This window comes from Lethenteron reissneri, chromosome 4 (assembly GCF_015708825.2).
Source record: "Lethenteron reissneri isolate LAM-NWPU_2019-01 chromosome 4, ASM1570882v1, whole genome shotgun sequence".
Taxonomy (NCBI): domain Eukaryota; kingdom Metazoa; phylum Chordata; class Hyperoartia; order Petromyzontiformes; family Petromyzontidae; genus Lethenteron; species Lethenteron reissneri.
This window is the reverse complement of record NC_083782.1, coordinates 8,629,942-8,655,842: the sequence shown is the minus strand read 5'-3', so window position 1 is coordinate 8,655,842 and position 25,901 is coordinate 8,629,942. Positions and strand designations below refer to the sequence as shown.

Here is a 25,901-nt window from a genome sequence, read left to right as displayed (position 1 = left end):
TTCATGGAAAATGCGTAGGCGTTGGGCGGGGGGGTGTCAAAGTCATATTATGCCCATGCATTATGCAGGATCAGCAGCAACCAAGGGGGGTGCAGGGATTAGCAGTAACAAAGGAAAGGAATGTTAATGATATGTAGCTGCAGTTACTCAACAACCACGTAGAAAACTAAAGTATAAACTACATATACTTTAGTTTTTTATGTAGTTTATACTTTAGTTTTCTACGTGGTTGTTGAGTAACTGCAGCTACATATCATTAACATTCCTTTCCTTTGTTACTGCTAATCCCTGCACCCCCCTTGGTTGCTGCTGATCCTGCATAATGCATGGGCATAATATGACTTTGACACCCCCCCGCCCAACGCCTACGCATTTTCCATGAATATGCTAAATCCCTCTTCACATGCACATTCTTTTTGTTAAGGCGCTCTTCAACCCCCAATGCAGCTTATATATAAGCTCCTAGTTTGGTAGTGTCTCATTCTTCACCTGAAGACGGCTGCTTGCGTTGTAGCCGAAACGTCGTGAGAATTGTTTTATTATGTTTTATTTTTATTATTTTATTACTTCCCTTCTACGTGACTTTACCGAAAGAAACAAGAAGATGAATCCCTGCAGTCACGAAAGCTTTAAATCGAAATTTAATGGGCAACTCTTTTTGAACCGTCCGAGCACTTGATAGACCATTTGTAAAAGTCGGACAACACGATGGAAAATTTCAAATCTTTTCACAACTGCCCAACGTGATAAACGCTTAACTCAATGGACAATCAGAAACGTCGACAGCGACCTTGGTTTAATGAATCTTTTATGTGGGTCCGCTTCTCACGCCCTCCACGACATGGGCCAAACATACAGGGGTTGCTCAGGGGGAGGGGCAAGGGGGGTCCCCTCATTCACCATCACCACACTCGCCACCCCCCTCTCCAACATACACACACAGGCATGCACCACTACACACACACAACACTTTTGCTTTATCGTTAACACTATTCCTATGTTACGATCGTAACGGTCGGTAAATGTACAGCGGCCAGTGATGGAAATGTGAATGTACAAGTCCAGGTATGAAACCCTATCCCCGTCTTGTGCGCAGCCGTCTTTCACGGGCATCTTCCACCTCTGCGGGGGACACCAACGGGGCAGTAATAGGAACCTTAACGGAAAGTGCCGGTAGTACACGTCTGGTATTGCGGGAGGCGCCGGTAATGCCGCACCGGCATCTTCACAGCCGGCGGTGTGGTTAATCGAGACTCGAGACACGTGGCGATTTTCCCCACCAGCCAGCACTTCCGTGACTGTGTGAGGTGCTTGGTGCCAGGTCTTTTAAGTGCTGCCACACACCTGCGGGTGGGAAAAGACACGGCCATTAGCACTGGTCACGCAAACCAATCAACACCGCGAGGCTGCATCGCTAAGCAAACTAGATGCTCTACTCCCCCTCCACACACACACACACACTCTTACCTCTCACCATCTCACTATTCCCCTCCACACTCCTACCTCTCATCTCATTCCTCCCCTAAACATTCTCATACCTCTCACCTCACTATATTCCCCGACTCATCTCGCTACTCCCCTAAACACATTGTCCTGCGGAGCGAGCTGGTAGGAACGTTGGGTTGCTCGGTCAATGGCCAGGGTCAACGGCGGCGTGGTGTATTCCGCAAATATGGCCGACTGTGAGGGCGGGCACAAGCCGGCGTGAGTAGGTTAAACGTTGAGTTTTATAAGGGCACCACGGGGTGACCAGCCCCCCTCCCCACCCAGCCCCTCCCCATCCAGCCCCACCCCTCCCATTTTTGGATGCACAATGGACGGACGGACACAATAATCCCCTGTGGGCTGGTGGAACCAGGTGGTTCCTACCAGTAACATTCTCCTACCTCTCATCTCACTCTATTCCCCGACACACTCTCCTGCCTCTCCCCCTCTCACGCTATGACCCCTCCAGACACTCTCCCTACATCTCATCTCACTCTCCTACCTCCTGCCCGATTTCTATTCTGTCGCCTTTGCTCCGATTGCCATTTGCTTCACGGCCGTGACTTTGTTTTCCGTGTCGTTGTCAGTTTGGCGACCCAGTTCACTCCTGGGCTCTCTCTCTCAGCTGGCCAAACAAAATCCGAGAACAACGCTGCCCCCCCCCTCACCAACTCGCGCGCAGCCTCACCAAGAGTGTGACCATGACAGCTGTCGTCGTCCCCCGCGTGGGCTTATCGTATCCTGGTGAACAGGTTCAACACCGACTTGGATTCCTGTCGAGAGAGAGGCAAAACAAAAATGGTCGTCAAAATCCAAACACCTGCAAGGTTTCACATACTCTTTAGTTTTTTCGGTAAAGTCACGTAGGTAAAAAATCTATAAAAATAAATGAAAACAACAATTTAGTTGTTTTTATTCCTTTATTTTTATTTCTTTTTTACCTACGTGACTTTACCGAAAAAACCAAAGAGTATGAATCCTTGCAGTCACGAAAGCTTCAAATCTAGAACCTGCAATGTTACCTCACCTAGCAGGTCTTCACAGTCCTTATCACGACAAATTTTTATGGGGTTGGGCCACGTAAATGATCCGGGGACATATTTCATCCCGAGGATCCTCCAAAATCGCACGACGCAGCCCCAAAGAATACAGCTGTTGCGCGGCGTACAAACGTTTTAACGACTCGCCTATTGTAACCGTGTCATCTTGCCAGCGCGCAACTCTCACGGCCAAACCGAGCACCTTCAGGACAGAATCCAGCAAGCCAGAATAAATGCGTCACTTGACCGGGCTCCTTAATAAGTCGGGTGTCATGGCATCGTGGAAACAGAGTAACCATTGCAAATCAATGTATTTTCACTCTTTTTCTAATGAATCTGGGCCAATAAATAACATTGGTATCTTGTTGAATACCGTCAACGTTGTCAATAACTCGCACGCACGCCCAGCACGCGGCCTTGCATCACATCGGTAAGAGATGTGCGTGTGAGCGACGTCGTTACGTGCCGCTACGCAAGCGCCAAATTACAGCCTGCAAACGAATCCATTCCACGGGATTTTCCAGGTAAAACATTTTACATTCCCCAGTGCGTCCATAGGACCACCGCTGCTGATCATCTCCACGAGGTGACACCCTTTCGGCAGAGTCAACCTTCACCAAGAGTTGAAGTCGCAAGCCAGGCGCTCGACCATCGAGACACCCGGCCGGTTAGGAACAGGTTTAACATTTTAATTGAACAGCAGCCTCGTTAGCCCCCCCCCCTCGCCCCCCCATCCCTCCGTGCCTTGGTGGAGCGCGTCTTGCTGAAGACGTTCCAGAAGCGGAGCGTCTCGTCTCCAGCTCCCGTCACGATCGCCTCGCCGTCCGGTGACATTGCCTGCAAACGCAAAGATCCCCCGTGTAGCCTCGTCAAACTGTCGCGGCAAGTGCTGTTAGGCGAGCGGAGCCCGTGGGGGGTCAGCACAACACACGAGGAGGATGGTGTGGCCCACAATACACCTGTGTGCCTTTGTTGTTGTCTGCCCAGATGGCGATGTTTAACACACCACAGGCACATGCTGTTTGTGGGACAAGGAGTAGTTCAGATATTCAACACTGATGTCGGAGCGGGAATTGAACGTGGGTCGGGGTTTGTAGCGCAGTGCGCAAGCCACTCCTCTCCACGTACACACAAAGACACGTGCACACTCACATGCTCCATACAGACACGTTCACACACACACGCATGTACTTAGACACGCACACATGCATGAATGCCCGTAGACATACAAACGTGAGAGGTTGGAGAGGCTGAGTTCAACAGGCAAGGAGGTAGACACGGAGGCAATGAGATAACAGAGAAGTAGTGAGGGAAGGCAGTAGAGGTGACGGACTCAAGCAAGGACAGACAGGGCAAGTGTTGGTGTGAAATGGGTGCGTATCGGCCGGTGCGCTCACCAGGTAGAGTACGCGGTAGGAGTGCCCCGTGAGCTTGGCGACCTGTGTGAGCGACGGGTACTTCCACACGAGGATCTGGTTCTGCGAGTACCCGTGGGTGCTGACCTGCACACGGGGACGCGACAGCAACGATCAACGTCAGCCTCTCGCAAGTACAGGCGCGCGCGCATCCACGCGCGGAGACAGCAAGCATGCGCGCCGACACAAAATCTCGGCTGGAGTGACGCTGGTGGGGAGGTGGACGGGCGAGGCAAATCTTCAGCAAACATCAGAAGAAACTGAAGCGGAGATTATCCAACGTCGCCGGAGGAGTGACGCTCACAACGAGCGGCTAAACCACTGGACTTTCAATGCAGAGGTGAGCAGCAATAAGGAACGTTTATTCATCCTCCCTGCCTGTTTCACCGGCTGGACACAAAGGGTACAACGCCACAGTGGGTTGCACGGGCCAGTCATCCCAGACAAACCGTAACACCTGCGTCAATCCGTGACCCCCCCCACTGCCAGCGAGCCTTTCACACTTCACAATGCGACGGCCTCAAAGCGCACCTAGCCGGGTACGAGTGCCGATGGTGACGTTTGCCATCACTCGGTGGCGAACGGCGACCGTCGTGGTGACGAGCGCGTGCGCGCGTGCGTGCGTGCGGCGGCACCACTCACCAGCTCGTTGGCGTGCTTGGACCAGGCGAGGTTGCACACCTGCGAGCCCGTGTCCACGTACTGCAGCGGCTGCCCCGTCAGCGTGTTCCAGAAGCGGATGCAGCGGTCGGCCGTGCCGCCGCCCGAAGCCAGCAGGCCGTGCTGGTGCGGGGACCAGGCGATGGCCTTCACGGCCGCCAGGTGCTCCGTGTACTGCTGCACCGGGCTCAGGCTCGAGCCGTTCCACACAAACAGCTGCCCGGGGCGTAAACAGCGGACGTCAGTGGGCGCGCGCCCAACGCCTCCGTCAAGACGTCGGCGTGGAGGGACGGGCCAATAACCTCTGGTGCCGCCGCCGCCGCTCGTGGATGCCCTTCCGCCAGCAGTGGCGTGAGCTAGCAGTTGCGGGGTTGCACCTTTACCGTGTAACTGAGAAACTACGGCAACTTGGTCGCAATCGTTAATAAAATTCCACCGAATGATTATTGGTTTGCGACTCAAATCAATGACGTGAATGATTACCGGTTTACCAGTAGCGTTTAACAACTGTGGCTCTACAAATACACACACGCAGTCAACACACAGGTACCTTGTTTACACCATTGGAACCTCATTTGCCAGTAAAAATATGATAATTGGTTTTTTTACCCTTCTATCTGGCAACAAAACTGACACCTTTTTACAACGAGTCATGTTTGCATAGACCACAATACCTGCAGTCATAATGCAAACAAAAAACACAACTCTGATATAGTGCACTGTCCTTGAAGTTGATTGGTCCACACCCAAGACAGAGTTGTGTTTTTTGTTTGCATTATGACTGCAGGTATTGTGGTCTATGCAAACATGATTCCTTGTAAAAAGGTGTCAGTTTTGTTGCCAGAGAGAAGGGTAAAAAAACAATTATCATATTTTTTCTGGCAAATGAGGTTCCAATGGTGTAAATGCTTCATCCCGAGCTCTCATACTCTGATGGTGCATTGTCTTCGAGTTGTGCGCCTTTTGGCGTCATCTGGTCCAACACCATGTGAGACTAGGCTCTAAGGAAAGCTGTCTCGGGTGTGGACCAATCAACTTCAAGGACAGTGCACATTATCACAGTTGTTTTTTATTTGCATTACGACTGCAGGTATTGTGGTCTATGCAAACATGACTCCTTGTAAAAAGGTGTCAAGAGTTTTGTTGCCAGATAGAAGGGTAAAAAAAAAACAATTGTCAGGTACCTTGTTGTCATTCCCCCCGGATGCCAGGTGCTGGTGGTCGGGCGACCACTTCAGGCCGCACACCTCCTGCCGGTGGCCCTGCAGCCGGCGCTCCGTGGTGACGGGCGGCGCCCGCACGTCGCGTTGCACGATCATGCGGTCGCGGCTGCCCGAAGACAGCTGGTCTGCGTTCCACGCCAGCGCTCCTGCACCGGCGGCGAGACAGCGGAGGCGGCGCTCGTTTAGGGGAGCATTCGGTACTTGAGTCCAAGTCCTAGTCTAGCTGACGACAGCCTGCGTAAGTTTAGTCGTAGATTTAATTTTGTCATTCTTGAGTTCTTATCGGCTCGCAATTGGAAGGTCACCAGTTAAAACGCTGGTTGGGGACTCAGCCCACCATCCCATAATGCCTCTAGGGTCAACAAAACGAGTACCAGTGTGTGCTCAAGTCAACAATGGTTGTGTTATAGATGGACTTACCCCAGTCATCATAGGAATGCTACATTTTCCCTCAGTGGCCAAGAGCTTTACACGGGTGAGCACCGCCTCAACGCTCGACTGAGAAGCACGTCGCTTAGACTCGAGCCCACGACTCCGTCTGCGGATTCACTTTCGTTGCTCGCTCGAGTCTACTCAAACAAGGAATCCACGCTTTGCTCCAGCTACCTCCCACCCCGGCCCTATGTCTCCCTGCCACCTACCCCATCGCCATAACCCCCCCCACCACCCCGCTGTCGTACTCCCGCCCGCCGTACCCCACCCCCGCCATAACCGCCCCCCATCGTAACTCCCCAACGTAGTCCCCCCCCCACCCCCCGCTGTCGTACTCCCGCCCCCCGTACCCTACCCCCGCCATAACCGCCCCCCGTACCCCACCCATAACCGCCCCCCACCGTAACCCTCTCCGCCGTACCCCCCCAACGTAGCCCTCCCCCCCCCCCCCCACTGTACCCTCCACTGTACCCCCCCGCCCCCGCCGCACCAACGCGGGCCGTGTGCCCCTCCAGAGTGTTGATCTTCTTGCCGGCGGCCGCGTCCCAGATCTGCACGAGTCCCTTGTGGGTCCCAACGGCCACGTGGTTTCCCTGCGCGGTCAACACGAGGAAGACTTCACTACCGACAACAACAACAACAACACGACAACAACAACAACGACAACGACGTTCATCGCGCGTAACTTCAGCGGCACGGCTCGTGCTTCTGCAGTGGGGGACAAAAACCCGGTGCCTCCTGCGTTTGCGGTGGAAGAAGAGGTGTGCATTTGCGATTAGATATTTAGAATGAGAAATTTCTTCTGCACAGTGGTTAGCGGGAGCTGGGAAACGGGCGAGCGCGTGCTCGTTCGAGTCGAAAGTGGTGTCGCGGGGAGAGCCAAGTCACCTACCCGCTCTGACCAGCTCACAGATGTCACCGAATCCCCGTCCACCGAAAGGTCACACAGCCTCGTCACCTGAGCACACACAAAGGCAAAGATGAGCACAGTTTGCGATGTATGGTCCGAAAGATGTTCAACGTACATTATCCTTTTTGATTTAAAGCTTTCGTGACTGCAGGGATTCATATTCTTGGTTCTTTCGGTAAAGTCACGTAGAAGGGAAATAATAAAATTATATAAAAATAAAACAATAAAAATTCTCACGACGTTTCGACTGCAACAATTTTTTCAAATTTTCTTGCTGTGGATTTCACACCTAATGATGATTGCTTGTGTTGCAGTCGAAACGTCGTGAGAATTTTTATTGTTTTATTTGTATATTATTTTATTATTTCCCTTCTACGTGACTTTACCGAAAAAACCAAGAATATGTGCATTATCCTATTTCATTTTACCAGGCAAGGCCCACTGAGCTATATAGCTCGTTTCAGAAGCGACCTGGCCACAAATGATAGCTCAACGAAGTGGCTCATTGCGTAGAAATGTATAGCAGCCAAATGTTCTAAACGCATTTTGATTCTAAATGTGGAGGGAAAAACTGGAGGACCCGGAGAAAATCCACACGACTACAGGGAGAGAGACACGCAAACTCCAAATATAGAGCAGGCGTCAGGGTCGGGATCGGGATCGAACCCACAACCTCCTGTATACCAGGCGAGGTAGTTAACATCTTGCTACTTTGGCGCCCCTTTACATACACACACGTACACAGCCTTAAGACTGGTGGGGCAAATGCAATCCAGAATTGTTCAGCTTATCGGGGAGCCAAAATTTTTTAACTTGGCGCATCAAATGCTTCCACACGTGACATTTCAATTTGTTTGGCTATGTCGGGTTTGGGGATGGTCTTACGGCAGGTATTTGTTCAGATCGTAATGTGGCCTTGCCCAAAAAAATCGATTACGAATCATGACAATGGCTGAGAAAAACTTACACGTTAAAATTGAAAAGCGTCTAATGAAGGGGATGCGTCAGTCTCAGACTCAACACATGATGGCGGGCGGCAGGGCACAAGCAGGTTCTCCCGCCAATAGCAATAGCCGCCATTCGCCACTGAGTGACATCACCACGGCGCCTGTACCAGGCCAGGTGCAGTTTGAGGTCACGTCAAGTGTCGAAGGCTTGCTGACAGGAGGTCTCGGGAAAGACCCAGGTGACATGGGTTGGCTGACTGAGATGACTGGTAGATAAACCAGCTGTACTCGCTACTGTTTCCAACTTGCTCCATTTTAGCCGCCCGGCGCTCCGTTGGTCATGAGCGTCGCTCCTCTGCCCTCAGTTGTTGTTGGAGGGCGACTGCCTCAAACTGCCCAGTAGCAGCATCATTCACGAGCCTCCTTCACAGAGTACCGCATCTTGTCACCACAGTCCACTCAGCTCCGCATCCTCCCGTACCGCATCAGTTCTTCTCTTCTCCAACCCGTGTCGTGACCGTTTAGCCCCCTCTATGCGACCAAACAGAAGCTGCTTGGGCATGTGGTAAGCTGGGCATGCGGGCTACATGACCCACACACACACGCACATACCTGGCTGGTGCAAGCGCTCCACAGGTAGACGCAGGTGCCCAGCCCGACGCTTAGCACGTTGAGCGACGACCAGTCCACCAGGTTCAGATAGAAGTCGTCTTGCAGCTCCGGGGCGTCCAGTACCTTGGTGGCGAGACAAAACCATACCAACCAAATACAGCCGCCGCCCGCTGCCGTTGCTGGCATGGCGGATGCTTGGCATTTTGGGCCTTCCGGGCCGTTTAATTTCGATTTAAAGCTTTTGCGACTGCAGGGATTCATCTTCTTGGTTCTTTCAGTAAAGCCACGTAGAATGGAAATAATAAAATAATAAAAATGTCAGACTCTGTCTTCGACAGACCTGTTCTCCACCTGAGGACGGCTGCTTGCGTTGTGGCCGAAACGTCGTGAGAATTATTTAATTATGTTTTATTTTTATTATTTTATTATTTCCATTCTATGTGACTTTACCGAAAAAACCAAGAAGAAGACTTCGGGCCGTTGTTCAGCAGCTGCTTGCGTTGTGGCCGAAACGTCGTGAGAATTATTTGATTATGTTTCATTTTTATTCTTTTATTATTTCCATTCTACGTGACTTTACCGAAAGAACCAAGAAGAAGACTTCGGGCCGTTGTTCAGCGGCCAAAAAAAGAAAAAAACGAGGCTTTGTCAAACGCGCCGTGCTCTCGGCGCGAGCCACGGTCCCGAGCGGTCCCACGGAACGCGAGGCGGCGATCCGCCGCGCCGCATCGGCGGCAGCACAGGCCGCGGCACAAACCTTGAAGGGGATCTTGGAGATTTTGCGCGTGGGCTTGCGTGGCGATCGCAATAACTTTTGGCTGTCGAGAGAGAGCGAGAGAGACAGGAGGCGTTAATTAGTTTGTTTTTCTGCAAAGAGTTTGTAATTAATTACGGTGTTATGGAAATTAATTAAAACTCGCACGTGGAGAATAAAACAACTGTTTAAAGTACAACAGAGGGTGTTAATTTGAGTGAAAATACTTTTTTTTCAGAATAGTGTTGACCTTAGTGTTGCACGTCATCATGATCCTAATTTATTCATCCATCATCATCTCCGCATTCCAGTAGCGTGGTGATGATGGTACCTCGACATAATGAGTATCTATCCATCATAAATTCATCATCATCATCTCTAGAAATAAACGTGGCGCATTGACAAGGGAGGTCTCCAAGTACGAATCACGGAGCAAATTGAATCCTCTCGCCGGCTCCGAGCTCAGATCTTCTCTTAGCTCAGCGTTCACGATGGCACGGCAGATGACATTATCACTAACACATTCCTGCTGAGGGAGTTGGTAGGAACGTTTGGTTGCTCGGTCAATGGCCAGGGTCAACGGCGGCGTGGTGTATTCCGCAAATATGCTCGACTGTGAGGGCGGGCACAAGCCGGCGTGAGTAGGTTAAACGTTGAGTTTTATAAGGGCACCACGGGGTGACCAGCCCCTCCCCACCCAGCCCCACCCCTCCCACCCAGCCCCACCCTCCCCTCCCAGCCCCTCCCCACCCAGCCCCTCCCTCTCCACCCAGCACGACGGATGGACACAATAATCCCCTGTGGGCTGGTGTAACCAGGAGGTTCTTACCAGTAAAACTGCGATCTCTGTTGAGTGCACTCCGCTGCCTCCCAATGGTTTGTTTCACTTGACACTTGGGTTTTTGTCGCTAAATATCATGACTCTCATAGTTTATTTTGAAGCAGGCCACGTGATCTGGCCATACGATGGCTGCATTACCAGTATTTAATGCGCCTATTACGATTGTTTCAGTTCAGCGGTAAGTTGAAGAACGATTCCCACAACCAACCTCAGCGATAAGATTTGCGACATTTCACTTGAAGCTGCGTCAAGCATCCTCAAGCCAGGAAACAGGGAGTCAGTCTTGATTGTTTTCCTGACATTATTTTACAATAACATAAAGCTTTCCCAAGTCCAAATGTTTTTTTTCAATATCTTCTCTATTTCTCAATATCTCAATCTGTGCAACGCATTTAGATATCTTCTTTGTTCTTTCGGTAAAGTCACATAGAAGGGAAATAATAAAATAATGAAAATAATAAAAATAAAACATAATAAAATACAATTCTCACGACGTTTCAGCCTGTCGGAAAGACAGCGTCAGACGCTGTCTTTCCGACAGACCTGTTCTTCACCTGAGGACGGCTGCTTGCGTTGTGGCCGAAACGTCGTGAGAATTGTATTTTATTGTTTCATTTATTTTATTTTATTATTTCTCTTCTACGTGACTTTACCGAAAGAACCAAAAAGATGAATCCCTGCAGTCACGAAAGCTTTAAATCGAAATCTTGGCATTTAGACATGTCAAATGTTGTTAACTCACTGCTGTTGTTGACTAATGCCCGTCGCCATACAATGCCTTTCCACTCGTGAGGCCAGGGTAAGTCTCTATCCAGAGGATCGCTCGTTTGTACTGATGTGTAACCGACTACAGAGGAAGCCCCATCCCAGCATGCCGTTTGCTCTGAATTGGGCTCGCGATGCTAGAAAAAAAACAAGGGGCTCCTTTGATGTGATAATACCGTGTTCCCACGGGCAACCCAACACCCGCCACTCATTCGCCTCCACACACACGGCGGGGCCAACACATTCAGTTCCTCAGAGGAAGCCACCACGGCATGCTTTAAAATCCCCCGAGAATTAAAAACGCGACGGCCGTCGACATCAAAGGGAAAGCGATGACTGGGCAGAACAGACGACGCAAAACGGCGAACGTCCACACTGTTCCTATTATGCAGCGAGAGACACGACCAAAAAATAAATTAAAGAGCGGCTACTTACCCACATGCAGTGTATAGGCTGCGTGTCCCCGACTCTCCGACACCAGCGGTAAGTTTAGCTACAAGACTCGAGTGACTTTCCGCGGCCATACAGCAACCGAGCTGAAGCAGTGTCGTGTGATCGCAGCGCATTGCTACGTTGCGTGCCACTGCGCTAAGTGTCACCGCACACTTATATGACCACGGCGACGAGTGCCGTCAGCTGACCTCTTGTTGCTGACGGGCGACAGCGAGTAGGGGGAGATGTCGTGGTCCTCGTCGGGGCTGGAGCGCTTGGTGCTGATCGAGTACTGGGCAGAGACCAACGCGACCAGGGGCACGGAGGGGGTGAGCGCGGGGCTCGCAAGGCGCAAACACACACGCGGCAGGCGCACGCAGTCACGCATCTCCCTTGACCGTGCCCGATGCAGCATTGCGAGGTGCAAGGTGGTGATGATGACCACAATGATCGTCGTGGTGGTTGTGGTGGTAATGATGAAGGTAGTGGTGGAGGTGGTAATGATGGTGGCGGTGGTAGTGGTCATAACGGTGATGATGTTAGCGGTGGTCATGACGGTGATGGTGGCGGTGATGAGGATGATAATGAAAGTAGCGGCGGTGGCGCAGGTGATGATGATGGTGGCGGTGGTCATGACCGTGATGGTGGCGGTGATGAGGATGATAATTGAAGGTAGCGGCGGTGGCGCCAGTGATGATGGTGGCGGTGGTAGTGGTCATAACGGTGATGATGTTAGCGGTGGTCATGACGGTGATGGTGGCGGTGATGAGGATGATAATGAAGGTAGCGGCGGTGGCGCTGGTGATGGTGGCGGTGGTCACGATGACGATGGCGGCGGTCGCGACAGCGCCCGTACGCACGTGGAAGAGGTTGCGCTTCATGGGTGTGGAACTCTGCAGGCGCCGATCCTCGCTCTGCGGGTCCTGCACCTTCTCGATGCCGGCGCCCAGCAGCTCGTTCTTGAGCAGCGCCAGGTACGCCAGGCTGTCTGCGCACACCGGCAATCACACGAGACGGGGCGGTGGGAGAGATGTCAACACCTCCTCGACGTGACCCATGCTTTGCGCGCCCGGCCCACCTCTTGACACGGTGACCCTGGCCCTCGAAATATGGTGCGCATTGTTGGGCAGGGCAGCCGTGCCGAATGGCTCACAGGGCTATACCTCCATCATGGGACCTCCTTTGCCAGTACCAAAATATACTAATAGGGTTTTTCCCCTTTTTTCTGGCAAAAGGTGTCAGTTTTGTTGCCAGAAAAAAGGGGAAAAACCCTATTAGTATAGGGCTATACCTAATAAATGAACTTTAACTAGAAGGGGTAGGCGGGCTGTGTGAGGGAGGGGCGGGGGAGCAGTCTTGCAGGGGTCGTTGCTGAGAGATGGAGGGTCATGTTATTGATCATTTATTTACTCAAGGAAGCCTAACAGAGACTCGTTATTGAGAGGATCCTGCTACACTGGCACGTTTGGCCAATTCCAACGTGGAGCGTTTGGCTGTGTATTCATATTCTTAGTTTTTTCGGTAAAGTCACGTAGGTAAAAAAATTAAATTAATAAAAGTAAAATAAAATAAAAATCACGACGTTTCGTGCGCGATTTTTATTTTACTTTTATTTTACTTTTATTAATTTTAATTTTTTACCTACGTGACTTTACCGAAAAAACCTAAGAATATGAATCCTTGCAGTCACGAAAGCTTCAAATCTAGAACGTTTGGCTGTGCACCGGTGAAAACTGGCCGGTGACTGCCCAGCCGGCAACGCGTCCGCCCCTCTTCGCACGGGTTCGCGGTTCAAACTGGGCGACCCATCCAGGTTAACAGGGCGGCGTGTGGCGTATTAACCGCAAAATGCTTTTCGCCCGCTGCTCGCTCGCAGTGGACGTTAACGATCCCCGTGACGTAATTCGAGCTGGTTATAAATTAATCGGGTGTGTGCGTCCCGGTCCAAATTTGGCAAATTACACGGCAGAATACTTAGCTTTGGATCACACACGTGGCAGCAATCGTCGCCCCTCCCCCGCTGACTAACTGATGCCCACTTGCAGGCCGTTGCCAAGTCACTTTGTGCTGCACAGGGACAGCTGCCACTGTCCTTCGAATGTTTGATACGAAATGCAATGCAGGGTTGTTTCGAGTTTCTGCATCATCAGGCTGTCGCCTGATGATGCTGGTTGCAATTACGCGAGTCCCTAAATAGCGTCACAACTTCACGCTATGGTTTTGTTCACATCGGATCATTGCAAGCATTACTCTGACCTCATTTTACAGACAGGCAGATATAATGCATTCACACATTCTCTCGTTCTCCATGTGCGAAGGAGCCAATCTCGTTCTCCACGTGCGAAGGGGCCACTCTCTCGTTCTCCACGTGTGGATAATGAAGCGGCAGCTGCACCGCACACTGGACCCTACCTTTGCCATTGTCAGCACTTGCGTCCTTCGCTTTTCGGTTCTGTCCTGGGGACTTGTTGTTTTCTTCCTACACCAGAAGAAATACCACAAGCACGTTGATTCACGCACTCGCACAGCAACGCCAACACAACCCAACCAGCAGCTGACACGGGAACATTGGCAAACATCATTGTCAGAATCGTCAATTCATAATACATTTTTGGGTTAGGACCACTTAAATTATCTGGTCAAATGAATGTCGTAAGACCCCCCAAACACATCAGACTGTTAGATGTAAACATGTTAAGGTGCCTCCATTATTGTTTCAGTTCACTCACCGGTGAGTTTAAAAACAATTCTAGCAACCGAATTAAGCTAATGGATATGACGTTTAACTTGAAACTGCGTCAAGCAACTTCAAATGATGAAAACAGGTAGTCAGAGTTAATTGTTTTGCTTAAAATATTTTCAACACCGCACAGTTGTTAGAATTGAAGAATTACGTGGCCTAATACTAAAATAAATTCTGAATCATGACATCGGCTGCGAAAACCTACGTGGCGAATCACCATCATTATCAGTCACGGAGCTGTGAGAGTTTGAATTGGCGTTTAATCTAACGACATGTCACAACGACAGCACCGATGGAATAAAAACGAGAGAGTAAAACACATTTGTCTTTTCGACGCTAGGTGGCTCAGCAGTAGGGTGAGCAGCTCGCCATCGGTAGGTTGCAAGTTCAATTCCCAACAGGCAGAGGAAGTGGAGTGTTCACTCTGCCCATCATCCCTCCCTCCAAGCTTGACAAAAATCAAAACTGCTCTGTGAAGATTAACAGCGGTTCTGCTACGGACATACTTACCCCCACAGCAATGTGGAATTTCCACCACTGGCTCTGCTGTTGAGCGCCAATGCCTCAACGGTCAATCAAGCAGGAAATAATGGTGATGGGTTTTTCATCAACCCCCCTCACTGCCAATAAACTGCGGCTAAAATCGCCCTCTCCTCCTACCCCTTTCCCCTCCCCGCCCCCCACAACCTCCCAAGACGTTTTGACTGAGACGCTGCGACGGAGTCAGGAAGGGGGGCACACGCTCACCGAGGTGGAGTGAAAACCGATGCCCCAGTTGGCACCGGCGCGCGTGGGGATGAAGCGGTCTCCGCTCTTGCTGGGGGAGGCGAAGGGGGACCCGCTGGGGGTGAGGGTACGGTGCGACGTCGGGGTCTGTGGTGGTGAGGCGGGGGGGGGGTAAGGGGGCGAGGGGGAAAGGGCAGCAGAGAGAGAGAGTTTGTAGCGTAATTCAAGGCTGCATTTCATCCTTCACATTCTGCGATGTCTCCTGGCAAGGGTTGTTCCCGGATGCAGGGTTGATGAGACAGTGACTTATTGGGTGCAGGTGCAATTGCACAATTATAATGAACGAGCACCACATTGTGTAAAGATCAACAGTGGTCGTTCCACGGACAACCTCAACCCATCACGGCAATGTGGAACTTCCGCCACTGGGCTCAGGGCTTGGTTTTAATTGTAACAAAACAAGCAAATATAATGCATACGCAGGTGGATTCGGTATGTGTTTTGCATGACTGCGAGTCAAACATCCTGCCGGGTTGAACTTGCAAGGCGTATCCCTGCCCGTACCATGCAGGGCGACGCGACGCCCGTGTTCTGCAGGTTGATCTGCCGCAGCAGCCGGTGTTGGTGCTCGTAGTCTGGGTCCATGACGTCACAGCGAGTTGCTCGACAGCGTTACCAAACTCCCACCCGCTGCCTCTCAGCACGGCCGGTTTGGACCGCCCGCCCGCCTGCTCCTGGCTCCGGGCAGCACCCGGGTCTCTGTGGGGACACATTGCACCTCCGCGCTCAGCTGCTGAATTCGTTTTTATTTCGCGTTAACAGTAAACACAATTAAAACATCCTTTTCTGACTCCACAAATAACACTTTTGCGTCGTTGGCACAGTGCGAGTACAATGAGCGCTCGAAGAGCCTACGGAGGCAAGTTCAGGAGCACGCATTGTGAGCGCAACGCCTGGTGTACTGTCGGGACCACACGTCCTAAGATGTGTTAGAGGTTTGGAGAGTACCTGATGAACATCATGCACCGCTAATCTTGGTTGCTTCATCTGTTCGATGGATTTTATCACTGTAGGTGGCTTGGGATTTTGCGATTGTCGCAGGCACAGAATGACCTACTTGCGTCGTTTAATGAGCAAATAATACAAGACGCTAAATAGTTTGTTCTTAAACTTGAATGCCTATTAATTGTATTACTTTCAGTTTTTTTTTCCAACTACAATTAATTCATTACATCATTCAATTTGATTGTGAAAGCTTTTAGTGAGTTTCAAGACTTTTACAGGCGGGTCAGTCATACTTGGCAAATTATTTGAAAGTCAAAATGATTATTTTCTGCTCAAATGACCAGCCCTGAGCCAGTGGTATACAAAAAAAATGCACATTTACATTCTAAATTTGAATCTTTCGTGACTGCAAGGATTCATACTCTTAGTTCTTTCGGTAAAGTCACGTAGGTAAAAAATGAAATAAAAATTAATAAAAAATAAAATAATAATAATTTTTATTAATTTTAATTTCATTTTTTACCTACGTGACTTTACCGAAAGAACTAAGAGTACACATGATGGGGGGGGCGGGGGGGTACAAGTTTATCCATAGGACAGACACAACCACTGTTGATTTCCCCACAAAGTGGAAGTCGTTTTATGCCGCAGCGGGAGGAGATGATGGGCCCGAGTCAACCCTCAACGAGTATTTGAAATCACGCCCCTTCGAATTGCGAGCGAGTGACTCGCAACCGGAAGGTTCCCCCCCCTCTGTCGCTTGGCCACCCGATTGATTTATTGTATTTGTTGCCGGCACGTAAGGAACATTCAGCCACATTTACAAAGAAAGACCCGCGAAGGACGTTGGTGAAAGAAAAAAAAAGGAAATTGCGTCAAATAAATCAGAACGTTGCAGACAACGAGTAGCAAACACAATCCCGGCAGAACCAGCATCAAGTCGAGCGCCACTCGAGTAGCACTGGCAGCCAGTAATGCCGACTCGCACGGGGTTTCGCTAACCAATGTACGGGAAAAAAAGGCGGATCTTAAGATTAAGGAATACAGTAATCCCTCGCCACTTCGCGGTTCAAGTTTCGCGGCCTCAGTGCATCGCGGATTTTTCGAACTGATTTAAAGGCCTCATTATACCTGTGCAGTAACACCATCATCATTCATCATCACATTCATCGAACTGCACAGGTCTGTCATCGTCGTCATTGTCATCGTCATTGTCATCGTCGTCGTCATTACTGGAGTCAAGTCTCAAGATACTACTGTCATTGGTGAGTGTAGAACACCATAATACGTATCGTATGAGAGAGAGAGTGAATGTATAATATTAAGGTTTTATAATTAAATAGATTTAAGTAAAATATATATATAAAGTATAAATATACATATTTTAAACATTCTGGTACCCACACACACATATACAGAAATTTCTAGGGGGCCAATCCTACTTCGCGGATTTTCACCTATCGCGAGGGGTTCCGGTCCCCATTAACCGCGATAAACGAGGGATCACTGTAATACATATCTTCTAAATGCAGCCAATAAGGGCATTTATCTAACTGCTACATTTTGGCTGTGAGAATAGTCCTTCAACTTAGCGGAGAGCTGGAACAATGACAACTGGCGTGGTCATGGCTTGCGCTCACCGAGAATTTTATTTGTTTTCCGTCGGGTGGTGGATGTTGGTGGATGGCATCGAGACAGAGATTTGGCCAGACCATTCGGTGACCCGACACAAAAAAAATCAATTATTAATTATGACGGCATGCATTATCCAGAAACGCCTCGCATACTCGCAAGACGTTCACAGGAGGGTCCCACATTGGGATGTTTGACCAAACATAGACACCTCAGCTGTTAGAAGCAGCTTCTTTTGCTGCCGAGGTGGCTGGGGGAGGGAAGAGACCTGCACAGGCGCTCAGCTGCGGGGTTGCATCAGAGTCAGCGGTGGCGCAGGTGCCACGGCAGAGAGGGCGGTCGTGATACAAACACCGCCCCGACAGCTGTTCCCAAGCAGAGATGAAAACAAAGAGCCAAATTCGAAATCGTTCTGACACTTACGACACAGATTACATACAACGTACCACATTTAGTCGCGTTTGTCGTTTGCAATCGAGTAAAAACTAACAAAAATCACCTCCCTCAACGCATCACCCATTTCTCATTTGGTAAACGAGATTAGAGAGTATAGTCCAGCAGCTCAGAGACAAGCAACCGCCCTTCCCCCATTACCTCAATAGCCCAGACTGCAGCCAAGCCATCGATTCAATTATAGCCAATCGCTCACAAATATTAATAAAAGCAAAAACAATTTGCTGCTCAACTGATCACTGCTTAAAGCCCAGAGCCAGTGGTGGAAATTCAACTGTCCTCTGATGGGGGAAAGAATGTATCCATACGACAAATCCTGTTGCGTGCACACATTGTCCTATGGCGCGGGCAAGTCTATCCATAGGACAACCACAAAGTGGTACCAATTGTATTGTCCCTCGAAGGATGATGGGCTGAATGTAATCGGTTGATGTAAACGAGGGGTGGGGTTACCTTCAAATTCTAGAGGAACAGAGAGCGGTCGACTGTCTTGCATGCAAACCCACGACTCCCGTGGTTACTGTTCCCGATAACTTCAATAAATTCCTCCATCCATGCCGAGCACTCAATCTACCAGACACTCACTCATTCACCAACGTACTCATTGCAGCAGGCACACCACTTGACTATGCTTCTTTCCTGGCACCACTCCACTTTGGAATTCCCTCCTATCCGTCTCTTTCCCAAAGCTCTTTTGATACCCTTGCTTAATTAAAGAAACTCTGTGGATTTCACATCTGATGATGATTGCTTGTGTTGCAGTCAAAACGTCGTGAGAATTTTAATTTCGATTTAAAGCTTTCGTGACTGCAGGGATTCGTCTTCTTGGTTCTTTCGGTAAAGTCACGTGACTTTACCGGAAGAACCAAGAAGAATAATTTTTATTATTTTATATTTTTACTATTTTATTATTTCCTATCTACGTGACTATAAACTCTTATCTATTACCACTTTGAAAGTGCTGCTTGCTGCTGGCTGTATGCTATCTTTGGGGGCTTTGGGCCTGTTCTCAGAAACTATGTTTACAACAAAAAAAAGAGCAATCACGAGTGTGCGGCACTGACGGCGGGTGGCAGCAACGCGACACAACTTAGCGGACAAGCGCCAACTGCGTCTCGTCTGGCTCCAAACACAGCATTCCCTGTACGAACCTGCATGCTAATTTCTGAACGACAGGCAGTAAACATTCATCCTCTCCTAAACGTAGTGCTGCAATTACCGGAACGTTAAATGGGACGATTGTTACTGCCCGTTGTTCGGTAATTGGCACGTAGGTGTCTGTGTAGAACCATTAGCCTAAACAAAGCCCTGAAACTGCTTACTCATGACACTGCTGATGGTAAAGCCTCCTGCACTTGACAGAGCTCTTGAGAGCCCTTCTGGTGAGAATGTGGCCACAAGTTGATTTTGTTTAACCAGGTGAGTGCTCAAGAATGCGCCAGGATACGTCGCATTTTCAAAAGTGACCCGTGGCATCAAAGAGCAAAACGAAACAAAACCAAGTGCAGCAACGAACGAAATGAATCGGAAGACGATTCTTCCACCCTGGCCAGACCGCCTCACAAGAGGCGGGAGAGTACCCACAGTAAAGCCAATCTGTCGATTCACTGTGGTGACAATTTTTTTGTATACTGGTGGGTGGGAGGGATTTTAAAAACGGTGCCAAACCAAAAAAATCAATGGCTCTTGTCTTGGAAGCAGTGGCACACGCACGGATTTCAAAGGGGGGGGGGGGTGGGAGGAAACTCGTCCTGCGAATATCGTATTTCAATTTAACTATCCTGAAAGAAAAAAAATACCAAAAATGGTCCATTACATAGAACGGCTGTCGCAAACTTCGAGGCGGAGAGGGGAGCGACTTGTCCCTTTTGCCAGAGTGCAACACCCTACCGACACAGCGGGAGGGAGAGCCACTCAGCACAGCCGCACACAAAGTCGTGGAACAACGCTCCCCCGCGCCACCCCCTCCCAACCTCAGCTGCTCGGTCTCAGCTGCTCGTCTCTCAACAATCGGCTGCTCTTGATTTGGATTCGGTGGTGCGTGCCCGTGACGAGGAAATTTCGACGCAAGGGTCGGTGGATAACGTAGAGATTTGTGACAGATTCCCAAAAACCCGCTAGGCAAATTAATAGCAATAAGATTAATGTGCCAATTTTAACAACCGATCAGAAATTGTATTTTACATGTAATTCTCATCAGGCACCAAGGTGTTAAGTGCAGTCACCAACAACCCCTTATTAAACTGTATCTCTGGCTTTTTCTTGGTTCTTTCGGTAAAGTCACGTAGAAGGGAAATAATAAAAATAAAGCATCATTAAAAAAAATGTCATTATATTATTATTTCCCTTTACCGAAAGAACCAAGAAGATGAATCCCTGCAGTCACGAAAGCTTTAAATCGAAATGTATCTCTGGCCTTACTGTTGATGAGCTATGAAGGGTCATTGCCCGAAACGTCGCAGATTGTTGTTTTTTCTCTCTTTGACGGCAGTGTTGTTGGCGTCTTTTTTCTTGGAGGTAAATCAATCACTAATACCGTGACTCTCCATCTCCCAGCCAACGACTCCTAAACACGCCTGCTTCGCTCCGTCACCCCCTCTCACAGGACTGGGCCACTTCTCCACTCTCTCTAAGCTGCCCTGTCCAATAAACAATGCAGCATCTGTGAGGGCAGTCACCGCGTGGAGAGACGGTCGGACACTCAACGGTTCAACCACCCCGCCTCCTGCCCCTGCCACTACCTTGAATTCAATGAACCGTCACGATTCAAAGTGACTTTAAAAATCAACAATTTACCTCTTAAATTTTTATTTAAAGCTTTCGTGACTGCAGGGATTCATATTCTTGGTTCTTTCGGTAAAGTCAAATGTTCTTGCCGTGGTTTTCACACCTGATGATGATTGCTTGTGTTGCAATCGAAACGTCGTGAGAATTAAATTGTTTAATTTTATTATTTCCCTTCTTCGTGACTTTACCGAAAGAACCAAGAATATCAATTTACCTCTTCATTCATTTGTCAGTAGCGGTCGCTTTTTTTTCAAAATCAAGACCATCTCGGTTCTTGCGTTTGCCACCTGGTCAGGCAAAATTCAACTTTCACTCTTTTGGACTGCCTCTGGTGCTCTGTGTCACCCGCAGTTGTTGTTTTGTAACGTCCACATCACTCGCACCGCTTTACCCGCACCGCTCGCGTCTCGTCGTCCGGTCGATCAGCCCTTGCCACGACCGACATGGCATCGGGGGGAGACAGCCTCCGCACTGAGTACAAACGCGGTCGCCACCATCGCAAAACCAGGAGTGCTCTAAAGTCGTGATGCCCTGTCAATGTCGATGCCATGGGGAGAGACCAAACGTAGACTGAATAACGAGCACGTTGACACCATTGGAACCTCATTTGCCAGTAAAAAATATGATAATTGTTATGATAAATGCTTACCCTGAGCTCTCATACTCTGATGGTGCATTGTCTTTGAGTTGTGCGCCTTTTGGCGTCATCTGGTCCAACCCATGTGAGACTAGGCTCTAAGGAATGCTGTCTCGGGTGTGGACCAATCAACTTCAAGGACAGTGCATGCATTATCAGAGTTATGCTTTTTGTTTGCATTATGACTGCAGGTATTGTGGTCTATGTAAACATGACTCCTTGTAAAAAGGTGTCAGTTTTGTTGCCAGATAGAAGGGTAAAAAAACTATTATCAAGGACCACGGTTTTTTTTTTCACAAACCATGAGCCACGCGGCTTTCCTGGAGTGCAAATGATTCCAGCGGTATCGGTTCAACGACACGAGAACAACAACAAAAACTCTTGGGATCGATGTCGACATTCCGTGTTTCGACAGCAAGTCAGATCGGCTTCACAGGGGGCCAGATGTGTGTCGGCACGGACCGTCTGTTATGATGCGTCTCTCCTTGATTAGAAGCTTTCGTGACTGCAAGGATTCATATTCTTAGGTTTTTTCGGTAAAGTCACGTAGGTAAAAAAATAATTTAAATTTTTAGTCTCTCCTTGTCGAGAACATACCAAAATGATACTGACATAAATACGGGGATGGGAGTTGTCCCTCGCCCATGGTTCAGATGCTCCCCACGACGCCTGGTGTTGAGGAATCTCTCTCTCTTGATGTCTCTGTACCCTCACGGAGCAAAGCGACTGCCTGCCTTGCGTGCAGGCCTCACACCGACAGCCCTTGCCCCCTCACCCCCTCCCCCACCGTGACCCTGTGATTTAAATCCCCCTCACACCTCCAACTCAGCCGCTGTTTCGGTAAAGTCACGTAGAATGGAAATAATAAAATAAAAATAAAACAGAATAAAATAGTGAGAATTATTTTATTACGTTTTATTTTTTTATTTCCATTCTACGTGACGTTACCGAAAGAACCAAGAAGATGAATCCCTGCAGTCACGAAAGCTTTAAATCGAAATTCAGCCGCTGTTGTTGTTGTGGTTCTTCTCGCGTAACTAAAAAAAAACGTTGTGCGAGGACAGGGGCCATCCATTTAGTACGTACGCATGGAGGGGGCAGGGGGGTTAACCCAAATGCATAGCTTGTGTAATCGGGGTTCTACTGACAATGTACTTACGCATAGGAATTGGGCGGGGGTGGTGAAGCCTCGATAATAATTTGTCTCCATCGGCCTTCAAATGAGCCACAGTTCAGTGTCTCCAGCTGTCAGACAACAAGTACTAGCGGGAGAAGTGGCACTGTGGGAGACCTGTCACTTCGTGTGCCACCGTGCCCCTGACTGCAGCTATCACGCAGGTCAGCAACATCAGTAGCCAAGGTGCGCGACTTAATTATTTAATGCAGCCGGCGGTGGACTGTTTGCTGAAACACGTTCATATTATTAATCCTTGATCGTTTCTGCGTAGATTACATATCTGCCGTTCTATAGGATTCGGGGGGTGCGTCAGGCGTACGTACGCAGGTGGGAGGTCTAAAAAGTTCGCGTGAGTACACAGGGAGAAGGGGAGGAGGGGTCAAGCTTTGACAGATTTTTGCGTAACCTACTCAATGGATGGCCCCACATCTTCAATAGGGTGCGGACTCATCGCCAACAAGTGACGTGGGTTGCGATTTCAAAGACAGCGAAGTTGAACGTCGTGTGTCCATCATGTCAAACAGAGTCTTCTGATCCCCCCTCGCACGCACTGCAGCTACGATCGCTACGTGGATATGTTCAATCATCTAGCAGAGGTGGTGAACGTTTCTTCTGCCAATGTGGACATTAATAACATCATTCTTGGGCCATACAAAATCATCAACTTAAAGATGAGCCCGTGATATTTGGTCAAACATTGAATTAACTCACCCCTAATGTGATGGCTGGAACTGCCAAATGATTTCGCAAGCGAGATTGCTTTAAACTTTAAAGCTTTACACTTTAAAGCAACCTCGCAACAACAATGCACACGACCGTCGCCATGACAGCAGATGTCAATCAGCTCCACTGCTGGATGACAAAGACAAAGATCTTCTTGGTTCTTTCGGTAAAGTCACGTAGAAGGGAAGTAATAAAATAACAAGAAATAAAACATAATAAAATAATATAAGAATTATTTGTATTATTTTATTCTTATTTTATTATTTCCCTTCTACGTGACTTTACCGAAAGAACCAAGAAGGTGAATCCCTGCAGTCACGAAAGCTTTAAATCTAAACAAAGACAAAGATCCCCCGTGTAGCCTTCACACACTGTAGGGGCAAGTGCTGTTAGCGAGCACCTATTAAGGCCGACACGGCACACGAGGGGGTGGGTGGGTGGCCAGCACCACGCCCGGCCGCCTTTGTCTCCCCAGTGGCGATGTTTACACGTCGCACCAGGTACTCATTTGAGGCCGAGTCGACCTAGGGGAGGAGGCCCCAGGACCGGTTCAGACAATCGTCGTCGATGTTGAGCCGTGAGCGGGATATCGATCTCGGGTCACCGGGTTCGGAGCGCAGCGCGCTAACCACTACACCCACCGCTCCCCTCACACACACACACAAGACACACACACAGAGACTTACACCGCCCGTCGCGTTGATAATCATCACCACAGCACACGTTGCGACCTAAATAACAACAACAACAACAACGACGATGATGATGACAACGCGATGATTGTACAAGGCGAGAGAAGCCGACGTTCGCGGCGTGTGTGGGAGTTTCTCTCACCAGCCCTGTGACGAATTGCAGCCGCTGCCGCCGCCGCCGCTGCTGCTGCCTCCACCACCACACCCGTGACACCACAGTAGTTGTTGTTGTTGCTGTAGTACTCACGATATCCTACCACAGTGATCGTGGCGAGGAGTGAGGTGTTTGTTGCGAATCGTCGACCAAGGTAGCCTCAGTTAAAATCCCGAAGATGGCGGCATGGGGGGGGGAGGGCTGGGCGGACGCGCGTTGCATCACGGGAGCCCCACGCCCCCCCTCCCCCCACCGCATCGGGGCCGCGCTCCCATTGGTCGGCTGCGTAAACAGGGGCGTGGCCACGCGTTTCTAGGCGACGTGACGTCACACAGACGTTAAATTCAAATCGGAGCACGCGGGGCAAGGCAAGGATGTTGCCCAGCACGTGCTCAGTCGCTAACAATGATTTTGCCCAGCACGTGCTCAGTCGCTAACAATGATTTTTGTAGTAGTAGGTTTTTACCCTGTTACCTGGCAACAAAACTGAGACCTTTATACAAGGGATCGTGTTTGCATTAACCACAACACTTGCGGTCAAAATGCAAACAAAAAGACAACTCCTTTTGGCGTCATCTGGTCCAACACCATGTGAGACTAGGCTCTAAGAAAAGCTGTCTCGGGTGTGGACCAATCAATTTCAAGGACAGTGCATATCATTATCACAGTTGTGTTTTTGTTTGCATTTTGACCGCAAGTGTTGTGGTTAATGCAAACATGATCCCTTGTTAAATTTAGATTTAAAGCTTTCGTGACTGCAGGGATTCATCTTCTTGGTTCTTTCGGTAAAGTCACGTAGAAGGGAAGTAATAAAATAATAAAAATAAAACACAATAAAATAATTCTCACGACGTTTCGGCCACAACGCAAGCAGCCGTCCTCAGGTGAAAACCAGGTCTGTCGAGGCGACAGAGTCTGAATGAAACAGCACACGAGCTTGGAGCATATATATCCATAGGACACAACCACCGGAATTTAGCATATTTATGGGAAATGCAGATATGGGATTAGTTACTACTTATGGAATGCGTATTTTATTATTTCCCTTCTACGTGTCACTACACATCGAATGACAATAGCCTATAGCCCTAGTGTCATGGTACGGTTATACATCACCACTGCGGAGACAAAGGTGGCTGGGCGTGGTGTTGGCCATTCACCCCCTCGTGTGCCATGCCGGCTAACAGCGCTTGCCCCAACAACCTGTTAAGGATATGCAGAGGCTGTTTGTATTCATGCTCGTGTAGTGGCATAGCACCGGCTGCTGGCAGAAAAGGGTAACTGCGGTGTATGGCAGTACTCAACGTCAGCAGGCCACGATATAGACGAGAAGAGGACATCTAGGGGGAAGGTCACAGAAGGGGCCCATCGGGAAGCACCCAGGAACCCGCTAGTAGGTTCCAGAAAGGGGGGGGTGGTCAGGGCAGAGGGAGGCCACGCTGGGAGAGTAAGAGGGGTCCCTGTGTAGAGAAGTCCCCACGGACGCACTCGGAGACGGAGGGTAAGTTATGGGCTTTCGCCAGGGTTTATTAAAGGTTAACAATAACACAGCAAGGGTACACAACTCCCAGGGGCTAGGGGTCTTCTCTGGGTCCGGGTCCCTGCCGGCTAGCTCCGGTCTCTCTCTCTCGTGTCGGATCGGGGACTCTGCCGACT

At 49.5% G+C, this 25,901-nt stretch overlaps 1 protein-coding gene across 2 annotated transcripts; it reads right to left on the bottom strand.

The window, feature by feature from the left end:
• Positions 1-782: 782 nt before the first annotated feature.
• Positions 783-24,443, bottom strand: FZR1 (fizzy and cell division cycle 20 related 1). Of its 2 annotated transcripts, XM_061564329.1 has the most exons (17): positions 24,234-24,443; positions 17,891-17,987; positions 15,550-15,744; positions 15,007-15,132; positions 13,929-13,995; positions 12,377-12,504; positions 11,726-11,808; positions 9,482-9,542; positions 8,725-8,847; positions 7,148-7,213; positions 6,746-6,848; positions 5,785-5,969; positions 4,583-4,816; positions 3,923-4,027; positions 3,270-3,362; positions 2,174-2,258; positions 783-1,344 (listed from the first exon to the last, which is right to left on the bottom strand). In XM_061564329.1, the coding sequence occupies exons 3-16, from the start codon at positions 15,628-15,630 to the stop codon at positions 2,217-2,219; spliced, it is 1,497 nt and encodes a 498-aa protein (XP_061420313.1). In that variant the 5' UTR covers positions 15,631-15,744; positions 17,891-17,987; positions 24,234-24,443; the 3' UTR covers positions 783-1,344; positions 2,174-2,216. The 2 variants fall into 2 exon arrangements, with proteins under 2 accessions (XP_061420313.1, XP_061420305.1); XM_061564321.1 differs by lacking the exon at positions 17,891-17,987.
• Positions 24,444-25,901: the final 1,458 nt, after the last annotated feature.

Excerpts from the sequence above, each read along its gene's own strand:
- FZR1 (XM_061564329.1), bottom strand. The coding sequence starts at position 15,630 with ATGGACCCAGACTACGAGCACCAACACCGGCTGCTGCGGCAGATCAAC. Across the intron at positions 4,817-5,784 it reads CCGGGGGGAATGACAACAAG|CTGTTTGTGTGGAACGGCTC; the intron begins GTACCTGACAAT and ends CGCCCCGGGCAG. Across the intron at positions 2,259-3,269 it reads GCAAGACGCGCTCCACCAAG|GAATCCAAGTCGGTGTTGAA; the intron begins GCACGGAGGGAT and ends CTCTCTCGACAG.